At 35.7% G+C, this 13,272-nt stretch overlaps 1 protein-coding gene across 1 annotated transcript in view; it reads right to left on the bottom strand.

Moving 5' to 3' along the window:
• HERC1 (HECT and RLD domain containing E3 ubiquitin protein ligase family member 1) overlaps positions 1 to 13,272 on the bottom strand; it is a 227,242-nt gene that overhangs the window by 146,123 nt on the left and 67,847 nt on the right. The window contains exons 4-10 of the mRNA XM_061180215.1: positions 9,780 to 9,974; positions 8,649 to 8,960; positions 6,369 to 6,465; positions 5,644 to 5,787; positions 4,417 to 4,544; positions 2,833 to 2,977; positions 1,104 to 1,275 (exon numbers count right to left, since the gene is read on the bottom strand). Coding sequence (XP_061036198.1) covers positions 1,104 to 1,275; positions 2,833 to 2,977; positions 4,417 to 4,544; positions 5,644 to 5,787; positions 6,369 to 6,465; positions 8,649 to 8,960; positions 9,780 to 9,974 — 1,193 coding nt within the window. The remainder of the gene's footprint in view (positions 1 to 1,103; positions 1,276 to 2,832; positions 2,978 to 4,416; positions 4,545 to 5,643; positions 5,788 to 6,368; positions 6,466 to 8,648; positions 8,961 to 9,779; positions 9,975 to 13,272) is intronic.

The raw sequence follows: 13,272 nt of genomic DNA, 5'->3' as shown, positions 1-13,272 counted from the left end.
AACCAATTTTCTACATATAAGGTGAGAAGTTGCAGATTTAATACTAACAGTAAATTATTTGTATTCAATTTATTATATTTTCGGTTTTGTTTTGGAGGGTAATTACCTATAAATGTTTTAAATTGGTTAGAATGATATAATAAACCCCATCTGAATCAAAGGTCTAGAATACAAATATAATACATTCTAAGTTATTAATTAGCCCATATACATCTGAAAATAGCTGAAGTAACCTCAAAATTTCTTAAAATTCAATCTTCAAATATTGGCTAAAAATTACCTACCTGATTATCTAAAAAAGATATGGTTATCACATTAGGAAAAAGCTAAATTTCTGCAAAAAGTAACTTCCTTTATTTAAAAGTATGGCCACTGCTTCTTTGCAAAAAAACAACCAGATAAAGGGCATGGAAGCTAATTAACTGTTAAAAAGCAATAAAACCTAGTTCTGATTTTGATTATTTTAATTTAACTTCCTCTTGATATGTGGCCACAATATTTAAGATCAGTATCTGGAGACAGGGAAGGAATTCAAAATGTTTAAAAGACACTTAAATTAAGACAATATCTTAATATACAGTATAACTTCTTGCTTATGAAACATATCTAACCTCAACAATTAAAATGAAAGAAATCTAGATGGCATGTCTAGGACAGTAAAAAATCAATACTAGAAATAGAAGGGTATTTTATGAACAAAGTACAATTATTTCTGCTTTTATTAGTGTTTCTGCTGTTAATAAAACACAAGAAATTTTTTTTAATAAATTTATTTATTTTATTTATTTATTTTTGGCTGCTTTGGGTCTTCGTTGCTGCACGCAGGCTTTCTCTAGTTGCAGCGCACGGGCTTCTCATTGCAGTGGCTTCTCTTGTTGCGGGGCACGGGCTCTAGGCACGCGGGCTTCAGTAGTTGTGGCACGTGGGCTCTAGAGCTCAGGCTCAGTAGTTGTGGCGCACGGGCTTAGTTGCTCCGCGGCATGTGGGATCTTCCCGGACCAGGGCTCTAACCCGTGTCCCCTGCATTGGCAGGCGGATTCTTAACCACCGCGCCACCAGGGAAGCCCTAAAACACAAGAAATTTTAAACGTGAGCACATTTACCTGTCCCTAGGAAGAGCAGTCCATGCCAGACTATGTGATGTTCCAGCGGAGATCTGTTGAATAGCTATGCCATCTAAGCCACTCACTTTCTTTGGTTTAGTAATAGGACCCGTGGAATTTCCTTGCCCACACTGCCCCATTGAGTTATTGCCCCAGGCATAAACTTCATTATCTAAAAACAAAACATAAAGAACAAAAGCCAAATTTCAATGTAAAATATTTATGGAAGGTAATATTTAATACTATTTTTTTTGTAGGTGATACCTGTTTCATTTATTTAAAACCTACAATATGCGTTTCAAACATGCCATGTTTTCAGATCCATTAATTTAAAACAGAATTATCAAATTGTCAAAATGTGCTAGGCCTTTGGTTAGAGTCAGGGATATGAAGTGGAACAGGGCATGGTCCATATTCTCCAGGAGCTCACAGCTTAGTATGGAGACAGTCAAGTGCACTAATAATCAGAGTACAGTACGTCCCAGGCTGTTCCAATCAGGCTGGATCCAGGAAAGCTTTCTGTAGGCCATGAGCCTTGAACTGAATTAGTTGTCTTATTCATTCATTTATTCATCCATCCATCTGCTCATCCATCCATCCAATCATTCATTCACTTATTTTTAATTGCAGTAAAATACGCATAACATAAAACTCACATTTTAATCATTTTTAAGTGCACAATTCAGAGACATTAAATCCATTCACAGTGCTGTGCAAGCATCACTACTATCCATCTCCAGAAACCTCTCATCATCCCAAACAGAAACCCTGTGCCCATTAAGCAATATCTCCCCATCCCCCGTTCCTCCCAGTGCCTGTTAACCTCTACTCTGCTCTGTCTCTATGAACTTGCCTACTCTAGATACCTCATATAAGTGGAATCACATGATATTTGTTCTTTCATTTCACTCAGCGCAATGTCTTCAAGATTCATGCACGTTGTAGCATAGATCAGTATTTCATTCCTTTATAAGGCTGAATAATATTCCACTCTATGGATATACCCCCATTTTATTTATCCATTCGTCTTTTGGTGGAAACTTGAGTTGTTTCCACCCTCTGGTGAATAACACTGCTATGAACATTGGTGTACAATTATCTGTTTGAGCCTCTGTTTTCGGTTCTTTTCGGTATATACCCAGAGTGGAATTGCCAGATCATATGGTAATTCTATTTGAACTGAACTTGGAAGGCTGAGAATGAGCAGGAGGAAGCAAACACACTCTGTGGATGAATGACAAGGGAGGACATGCTTCTGTGAGGTGACCCACCCATCGCATAATCTCTCACTCCCCCTCCTCTCAAGGACCGTGCTGTGTACCCTACCATGACGACAACCACCAAATTTGATTCCTGGTTTCCCCAGAAGAGCAACACTATGGTATCCTTTATGATATGCACTTCTTTCCCATCTCCTTCCCCAGTTCCACCCAGCCCAGAACACCCTAGGTCTTTCCACGGGTTGGTAAGTACTCCTCTGCCTACCTCACTGTGTTGTTTTGAAAGAACTTGAAAAGGAATAGATACATGTATATGTATAACTGAATCACTTTGCTGTATACCTGAAACTAACACAACATTGCAAGTCAACCACAGTCCAATATAAATTAAAAATTTAAAAAATCATAGCCAACTTGGTATGTTAAAAATGGGGAGAAAAAAAGGATGGTATGAACTTGAAAGTGCCTTTAAAACCTAATACTATTTCTTTAAAAACAAATGATCTTACCATGAGAAAGAGCCAAACAATGACTGTCTCCAATAGAAATATCAACTACTCTTGTGGCAGCCAGTTCTTCAATAAGCTTGGGTCTCAGTGCAGTAGCTTCTGAAGAACCACAACCTAGACAAGCGCCACAGCCCCAAGCATAGACCTGAAACAAAGAGAAATACACTACACATAATATCCTGAGATGGTAGGTTAACAACTTACATTGTTTAGAAATAAATATAATCTATTAAATAAGAGTGTGGTTTGATGCTAAATAATAACTTTTTGTTGTTATAGAAACTTTCAATTCAAAGTTGAAATCTTTGAATCTATCTTATATAATCATTCAAAGTTGAATCTATCTTATATAATCATTCAAACCAGAAGTTATTACCCCTCTCATAAAAAAGAAGCACGTGATTTTCAAGGAAGGTTTGTGATTTGCCAGTGGCTATACATCAAATAAGTGAGCATCTTTTGGCTTCAATTCATGGATTTCTGCCACAAAACTCACAGTGAGAAAGATGTAAAAGAGAAGTTTTAAATTTTAAGACAGCAACCAGCATTGTAACAAATGACTAACGTAATTAAATACAAAATGATAAATAGTTTTGCGTTAGATCTTTTACGGCAAGGCATTCCAGTCTTTCAAAAATAATTAAATAATATGGTAATTTCAGCTTTGTTACTCATCTGCCATGTGAATGTCAGAAACATTTTTATACCACTGCCTGGCACATAATAGATTCCTACATGTGAAACAATGAGTGATCAGCTCACTTTTTCACTGTCATCGCTGATGGATGTAAGGAGCAAAATTATTGTCAGTCTATCACCATACCTGGACCCTCTCCATCACCAACAAACAAACAGAGGGAAGTCAAAATATGCATGTAGAAAATCACAAGTTTATAAAGGGATTATACAATTCTAAGTATCCTAAGCCTGAGTAACCCTCTTTCAGAAACACCTAACCACCTAACCCTCTCAGATTATTTTCCATCTGGAAATGTTCTCCTTGCTCTCTCTTTTGATCACCTTCTTGCCTTCTTAGTTCATATCACTGGTTCCAGCAAGATCTATTCTCACTTTCCCCCACTATTCATGATTTTTAGGAAAAGGTTTAAGGGGTGTTTAGTGCTATAAGCTTTTTTTTTTTTTTTTTTTTTTTACTCTGAGTTAACACAATCATGTTCTTTTTTTGTTGTGGAGCACGGGCTCAGTTGTTGTGGCGCACGGGCTTAGTTGCTCCGCGGCATGTGGGATCTTCCCGGACCAGGGCTCGAACCCGTGTCCCCTGCATTGGCAGGCGGATTCTTAACCACTGCGCCACCAGGGAAGTTCCTAAAAGCTTTTTTAAAACCATCTTAATACAAAGAACATGGGGTTAACAGTAAGTTTATCTGGCTCACACAGGCCAGGTCAGAAAACCTGGCTCCTTCTCAGATACTCAACTTCTTCAAACAGGAGAAAATATTTCATTTCAGTAGATTAACTTTAAAATGTATTTTTTAACTTCAAAATTTAAATACAATTATCACTTTTTAGTCATCTGGTCCTCTGAAATACTCTTAACCTTTTATGCTCATCCCTTAGTCTTACCTGCCCTGTTGATGTCAAAGCAAGTGAAGACTGACTTCCAGCACAAACTTTGCGAATGAACATTCCTTGTAAAGCTTCAATAACTTTAGGTTTATACACTCTGTTGGTATCACCATGGCCAAGTTTGCCTATTAAAACAAACACATTCAAGTTAAACAATTTACTTGTTTCAAAGAAATGCTATTCTTTTTCTTAGTATTAATGTTGATAAATATCACTAATCTTTCCATCACTAACCTGACAGATTGTCCACATTTTAGAAAGCTCTAAGTTTCTGATAGCAGAGGATGTTAACAAATGAATGGTTTTATTACAAGAAAGAAACCAATAAACAATAGTTTCCTGAATTTTAATTTCAAGCAATTAAAACCACTTTAAGAGAGATATGGAAAATTAATTTGCTGTCTTTCTCCCCTTTAATGGTCATACTTCTAACTTCAAATTTGCTGATATAATAAACAGGTCCTTTTACAAGAATGTGTATGCATATAATTATTTTAAATTTTTTTTAAAAGACTCAATAATTCACCAAATAGAGAACTTGGCAAATCACCAAAGAAGAAAAACAAATGGCCAACAACCTCACTAAGGACGAAATACAGATTAAATACCATTTTCACTAATGAAACTATTTTTTTAATTATCTTAATTTTAATAGCCAGTGTTGTTGAGGGATACGGGGAAATGAGCATTCTCGCATCACTGGTAGGAGTGACTAAAGTAGAAAAAGATTTAGTCATTCACTGTATTGTTTTTAATATTGAAAAAAATTGGAAACCATCTAGATATTCAACAATAATAAATTGTTTTGTAAGTTTTGCTACAATCATATGAAAGAATACTTTGTGCCACTGAAAAGAAAAATGTAGAGTCATGTTTTTTGACATAGAAAGATATTCATAAGATACTGTTAGATTAAAAACAAACAAGTTATAAGACAGTAACTATGGTATATATAGGTCTGCTTTGGTTTTTTAAAATATCTATGTAGAAATATAGGTACATATTTATATAAATGCATATATATTTATCTCCCAAAATTTTAACAATGCTTAGAGCAAATTTTTCTTAAATTTTTTTAAGAAAAATTTATTTAAATTTTAAAAATTTCTGCTCACCTATATACATTTGAGTTTTTCTACAATAGCCTTGTACAACTGAAAAATAAATTTTTTTAAAAGTCAAGGAAAAAAGGCCAAAGCTATCAATAAATAATTTTTTACATACCATTGTCTCCTCCTCCAAAAGACCATACAGTTCTCCCATCTTTAGATAAAGCAATAGTATGTGAACTGCCACAAGAAACCTCTCCTACATTGCTAATGTCTTTTACTAACGTTGGAATGTTACGGCTATTACTGTCACCGTGACCTTGGATAAAACACACAAAACAACAAAGAAATAATGTTAGCTCTTTTTCTTTAGGCCATTACTTCACAGGTAGAACAAACATTACAAGTTATTAACAGAAATGAGGAATTTTTAAAGTGCAATTAAATATGAAAAACAGAATCATTTCTAATATCTTCTCATCTAATCTTCTAGGCTGCTCCCAACATGAGATACCCAGTCCCTTCACTGAATCAGTAGAACATTCTATTATGCTCCTCTCACAGCACTTATCTAATGCTGTCTAGTATCGTTAACGCTGACTTGTTTTCACTACCTCCTAGATAACACACTTCAGGATCACTTTAGGATGGTATCTTTCTTATCCCTGAAATCCTATAGTGCCTGCTCAAAGTAGTAAATACTTACTAGATTTAATTACATCTTAAATTTCAGCACCAGAATCTAGGTACTCTCTATATAAAATTATCTTCCTCTGAGCTTAAAACTAACAAAAATAAATGACAGTCTTTGGCCTATTAAATTTAGTCTCACCACTTCTCAGTAACCATCATCATTTCTATTTTTCTGTGAGACTAACTTCAATTTTTAAAAAATCTTACCTAATCTTCCAAAGTCTCCTTCACCCCATGTGTATAATTCACCATCCTCTGTGACAGCAGCACTATGTCTGTATCCAGCTGACACACAAACAACTACCTGTATTGCACACAAAGTGAATTTGATGAACACAAGATACTAAAACATAGAGTTCACATTTGATCCTATACACAGAGACTTCAGAGATACTGATATTCACAACTCATCCAGAAGTGCCATGTACAGTTGTGGAGGTTTTGCCCAGGACAAGGCTGCCTGCATAAAGGATCAAGAAATTGCTGAAATACAGCCTAAGCTCTGTTGGCCAAGCCACAAACTCTGACTTCTACCTAGAGAGGACGACTTTTCTTAATTCACATAAAGAGACTGTAAAGGCTAGCAGCACTCTCTCGCCCACTCCTCCCTGCCCCAAACACATCAATCTAATCACTTGCAACAATACTATATCACCAATCAACTCTTTACTCAAAGAGTTGGATGGGGCTGAACACTCATGGAACAATGAAAAAATTTTAAATATAACATTAACACAAAACCTCCAGTCCTGGCTAATCAAGAAAAATTCATTACATAATAGGGTTAACTCTCAAAAACACATTGACTATTACCAATGAAGAAAGATCTAAGATATAAGCTTATATCAATTAAACTCCTAATAGTATCTCTTTACCCTCAAATAGCTACACAGTTTATGGGCAGAATCAGGGAAATAAGGGTATATGGCAGCATAATTTGGGGATCACTTATACCTTTTAACACTGATCAAAATCACTAACTGCTGAAAAAAAGATAAACAGAAAAAATACCCATACTAATAACTCCACATTTTTAATCTCCAAAAATCAGAACTCACTTTAGAAAATTCAAAATTTAGATTCAATTAAAAATACTGAGCACCTACTACATTTTAGATAATATGCTAAGAACCTCTGAGATTTTTATCTGTAAATTATTTTACTTTTTGGGAATTTTTCCTTCATGATATTCATACTAAGTTATTTTTAACTGGCAATGTTTCCATTATAAAATGGAACATTAAAAGAATATAAATAAGGAATTCCCTGGAGGTTCAGCGGTTAGGACTCAGCGCTTTCATAGCGGTGGCCCGAGTTCACTGGGCCACCGCTATGGTCGTGTAAGCTGTGCGGTGCGGCCAAAAAAAAAAAAAAAAAAAAATATATATATATATATATACACACACACACACACACACACATATATATGTATATATATATATGTAAAGAAAATTTAAAACAATGGGAATTAAGAAAAAAGGTGTTAGAAAAACTTTAAAAATATAACTTTAAAGAGTATTTATCTGATGTTCCTTAGAGTCCCATATTCAACATCTTATCAGGGACCCCCTGATGTTAAGTGGAATGTTCCAAGGCTCACTGCTTTGAGGCTGATGTCTAAGTTAAACATTGAAAGTTATAATAAAGTAAAATTCATTTGAGAGCCAACTTTGTCAGACAAACTCCCATGAAAGAAGTGTCTCACTTTTAATTTTGGTATAAAATAAAATTTTAACTTTAAAGACTTTTATATAAGAAAACATTCATAGAAAGAAAGCAATCTTAAAATGGAGGAACTCACAAAATTGCATATAATTTTAAGTTAGGAAAATGGCTTCATTTAAGAAAAGGTAAAATAGAAATAAAAAGAGGAGATCTAGGTTCAGTTTCTAATGGTGCCATTTATTTGTGTGTGACCTTGGCCAAGTTACTTAACCACTTTAAATGTCTTATTTAAGTTTTTGTTAAAATGCCACCTACTCCAAGAGAACCCTCTGACCTCATTATCTAGTATCATACCCAGCCAAAGTTAGTATCTATTACATTACTCAATTTTTTCTTTACTATTATTTGAAATTATTTTATGTGTTTGCTTACTTATTTATCATCTCTAGCCCACAGATTCAACCTCCATGAGAGTAAGAATCTTGTCTGTTTTGTTCACTGTTATATGTCTAATGCCTAAAACACTGCCTGGCATTTGGAAGGTACTAAATAAATATTTGTTAAATGAATGATTCTCAGTTTCCTATCTGTGAAATGAAAATAATAACTACTTTAACAAGGCTGTTATAAGAATTAAAATTAAATAATGTATGTGAAAGTGTGTTGTAAACCATCAAGCAGATATACAAAAGATAAGCCAAAGGGTTGGGAGGGTGGGCTACTTCAGAAAGAATACATCAAAATCTGAAAGATATCGTCAATTATAGCAATCACAGTACCAGTGCATCTAATTATTTTTAAATCCAAAAAGAAGGCACATACCTTTCCCTGCAGAGGGCCCTGAATAAGCTTGGGATATTTCTGTGTTGAACTATTTCCATGTCCCAGCTTCCCATAATCACCATCTCCCCAGCTGAAGACTTCTCCTTCTGTAGTGAAAGCTAAAGTATGACCATCAGATCCTTTAGAAGATGAGACCTTTTTAATGGACCTGTGAGGCTCAAATGTTAACTTTTTTAAAGTAGACTGATTATTAGAATCTCCAAGGCCCAGTCTCCCATAGCTGCCTTTACCACAAGCTCTGACAGAGCCATCCGTAGAAATGACAAAAGTGCAGTATTGTCCAGCTTCAATCTATAAGCAAACAAACAGAATCATAGATATAAAATGCTTCTGTGAGACTCAAAGTATAAAATTTAAGTTGATTTTACCAAAGAGGCTCAAAGGATATCTTTTAAAGCAGAATATGAATCTCCATAGAGATTAAGAAGTAAACAGAAAATTAAGAAAACTATTAATGGCCTATTCATGTTGACTTTATTGTTGAACTCAAATTAATGTGTATTTTATCTTTTCAGGTTATCTATTCAGTCATGGTTCAATGAAACAACAAAGAAAAATGTTTAGCCTCCTCTTATATAATTGGTGAAGGGCAAGAAGGAAAATTTTCCTGTAATTCCTTAGGGTCCATTATAACAAGAACCATGTAATATATATTCTAAATTCATTTGAGAAAAACATATGTTTTAATGAAAATAATAAAATAGAAAGTTCCATTTTGCCTAAAAGTTAGGTACAAATGTAAAAAAAAGTGATCATAATAAGAAAATGAAATGCCAATATGGCAAAGGGAAAATTCTAATTTTTACTTAGTCTTATTTACCATTTGTGTTGAATATAAGGGTAAGTATGCTGCCATTCATAATTCTTTTTAAAACTCCAGATGCAAATTTAACTTTTTAAAACTTGGAAACACTATTAGGGAAATGAGGGACTTAAAATATTTTTTCTATGAAAATGAAAAAGCTGATGCAGTATAGTAGAGAAACAATATAGATAAGAAACAAGCAAGAACATTCACTCATTAAAACAAAAAACAAAAAAAACCACTCTTAACATTATTTAAAGCAAACCCTGTCATGTACCAATTGGTAAGGTATGCAGAGAACTCACAGTCTGCGCGTCAGAGAAACTAGGAGCCAGTTTGGGCTGTAATATTTTCTCCTGTGTGCCTTCTACCAACTGATGGCTGCTATTGCTCCCCCAAACATAAACCTCACAGGTTTCTGAAACAATGGGAGCATCACCAGTCTGAATGCTGTCTGGGCTAGCACATGTTCTTGAGTAATCAGACGCCATTCTGCAAACCTAGTAAAATAAGAAACATGCAATAAATAGTCAAGACATTCTTAGTGCAGATATTTTTATAAATATTCTCTGAAATTATTGTTGACTTTCCTTCTTCGAAAACTATCTAAACTGCTCAAATAACACATCCAATCTTAAACACAGATGGCTAGACTATTTACTCCTGCAGAATAAAGCACTAAAAGATACCAACAAAGGTGGCAAAAATGGGAAGGGGGAGACACACAATCAAGCCTTTATTAACTGAATATTTTATTAACGCATATAATAGCATTATAGAAGAACAAAGTAGAAAAAAACCTACCTTTGATAATCCCATCACCTTAACAATATATGCTATCTTTTTTTATATATGTCCTTCCAGAGTTTTGCATATACACGTTCTTTAACATAGTTATCACAGTGGATATATACGTGACGATACAAAAGGGCCATGCAGAATTTTCTCTATGTCTACTTAATCTTCGTAATTGAACCAATAATATTCCATCTTATGTAAAAATCACAATTTACTTAAGCATTTTCCTTTAAGAGGACGCTGAGATTCTTTCTACTTATTTGTTATATGAGCCATTTTTAAGAATATAGTTGTGGCTACTTCATTGTTTTGTTTTGTTTTTTTTGAAGGAAAATAATCAATGCTATTTGGCTGCACTGAAGTGTGTTCCCGGCTGGCTTCGTCGGGGGGTTTCCATTGATTCACCCTGGGCACTGGCTCACTCCCTGCCGCCTAGGCGGCCTCCTCCTCGGCGGCCTCCTCCTCCTCCTCCTCCTGTTGCTACATTTTTAATTACTTCACTTAGTAGAGAACCTCGGACATGGGACTACTATATGCAAAAAATGACAACAATCTTCTGATTCCTGAAACATACTATACCAAATTGCTTTCAAAACTGGTGTTACAATATTATTTCATCACCAGCAATGTATAAAATGAGGGCGGTCCTAAAAACGATAAAGGTCCAGAGCAATTCAACACTCACACACATATCTATACATATCTGTATATGTATATAGATATAGCTATAGCTATATAAAAAATCATGGCTTATTTACCATTTGTGTTGAATATGATGGTAAAGTCTACTGCCATTCATAATGCTTTATAAAAATCCAGGCTTCGGCTCTCCTCCTCCCCTCTCCTCAAAACCCTGCCAAAAGCACAGGACCCAGGGTTGTCATCACAGTTGCCCTAACCAATGAATACGTCTATGTGAGAGTACCAGTCTCACCGCACCCATACCAATAAGTATTATGCTTTAAATTTTTTTTGAAAAGTAAAGTGGGAAAAAAGAGGATGTATTCTTTTAACTTCACACTTCCTTATTATCAACAGAACTAAAGTTTTTCCATCTATTTGCTTATAACTAACTTCTGCCCATTTATTTATTAGGGTTTAATGGATTTTTTACTCACTTTGTATGAATCCCATACAATAAAGATATTATCTCTGACTACAGCTGTTGTCAATTTGTTGTCTGCCTTTTAGGGGTTTTTTTGGTTTTGTTTTTGTTTTTCTCTGAATCAAGTAAAACAATAAAAGAATCTTCAAAAGTCAATATATTATATTGCCAGACCATGAATGGGAACGGATAGAGTAATTTCAGTCAGAATCTTTAAATACTACACAAAACAACAGAATATGTGTGTCAGACGAATAATTTTCAGTGAACATGAGAAGAGTTCTGAGGACATACAAAATATGCATAAGTAAAGGCTGACAGTCCCTAATAAGAGATCTGAAATTCTGCTGCTGACAAAAGGAGGATGATGGGCCCAAGTAGGTTAGAATTTTTTATCTAAAGATCTATTACAGTAGTTCCCCTTTATTCGCGGTTTCACTTCTGTGGTTTCAGTTACTGGCAGTCAACTGTTATCTGAAAATATTAAAATGGAAAATTCCAGAAATAAACAATTCATAAGTTTTAAACTGCATACTGTTCTGAGTATCATCCCTTTGTCCAGCATAGCCACACTATATAAGCTAGCCACCCGTTAAGTCACTTAGTAGCCATCTGGTTATCAGCTCATCTGCCACAGTATCTCAGTGCTCGTGTTCAAGTAATCCTTATTTTACTTAAAAATGGCCCCTAAGTGCAAGAGTTGTGATGCTGGCAATTTGGATATTCTCTTACTGTACCTAATTTATAAATTAAGCTTTATCATAGGTATGTATGTATAGGAAATAACATGGTATATATAGGGTTTGGTACTATTCATGGTTTCAGGCATCCACTGGGGGTCTTGGAATGTATTCCCCATATATAAGAAGGGACTACTGTTCTATAATAAGGCTTAAAAAATCATAGCCCTCCTTCCCTGACCCCCACGAAAAAGAGAGAAGAGAGGAGAAGGGGAGGGGAAGGGAAGGGGAAGGGGAGAGGAGGGGAGGAAAGGTGAGGGGGAAGCAAAGGGGAGGGGGAGGGGGAAGCAAAGGGGAGGGCGAGGGGTAAAAAAAATCTGTTCACAAGACTTAGAAATGTGTTTTTTAAAAACAACTGGGGGAGGGGCTTCCCTGATGGTGCAGTGGTTAAGAATCCGCCTACCAATGCAGGGGACACAGGTTCAAGCCCTGGTCCAGGAAGATCCCACATGCTGCAGAGCAACTAAGCCCACATGCCACAACTACTGAGCCTGCGCTCTAGAGCCCGCATGCCACAACTACTGAAGCCCGCACACCTATAGCCCGTGCTCCGCAACAAGAGAAGCCATCGTAATGAGAAGCACGTGCACCACAACGAAGAGTAGCCCATGCTCGCCGCAACTAAAGAAAGCCCATGTGCAGCAACAGAGACCCAATGCAGCCAAAAAAAACAAATAAACAAAACAAAACAAACAAACAAACAAAAAACAACTGGGGGGCACGTAGAATTCTGGAAAAGATGACAATAGCAGCAGCAATGTAGTTTTCTAAACATGGAATCATTACACAAAACAAATAGAAGGCTAAACTCCAAATTTGTGCTTAATATTCACAATAAAACTAGACAAACATAGCTCCAGTAACTCCAAAATATAAGCAGGTGCAGACAAACCACTACCAAACACAGAATCTGCATGGGAATAATATCTGTGCAGGAGGAAGCCAAAGAGTGTCTGACAGACCTCAGAATAAGAAAAACCCAAAACAACCAATCAGGTACTCACCAGAAAGAACAGTGAGCCAATCTAAGAACAGCAGCTGCAACTGGGAAGAGTTTGCCCTCTCTGATAGCAGGTAAGTACACAGGTTCCATGGTGAGAAGTTTGAAAAAAGCTAGAGCAGTCTAGCTCTTGTGAATTCTTGAAACTGAAAAGC

Source organism: Eubalaena glacialis, chromosome 2, assembly GCF_028564815.1.
Source record: "Eubalaena glacialis isolate mEubGla1 chromosome 2, mEubGla1.1.hap2.+ XY, whole genome shotgun sequence".
Lineage (NCBI taxonomy): Eukaryota > Metazoa > Chordata > Mammalia > Artiodactyla > Balaenidae > Eubalaena > Eubalaena glacialis.
This window is presented reverse-complemented; position numbering and strand designations above follow the sequence as displayed.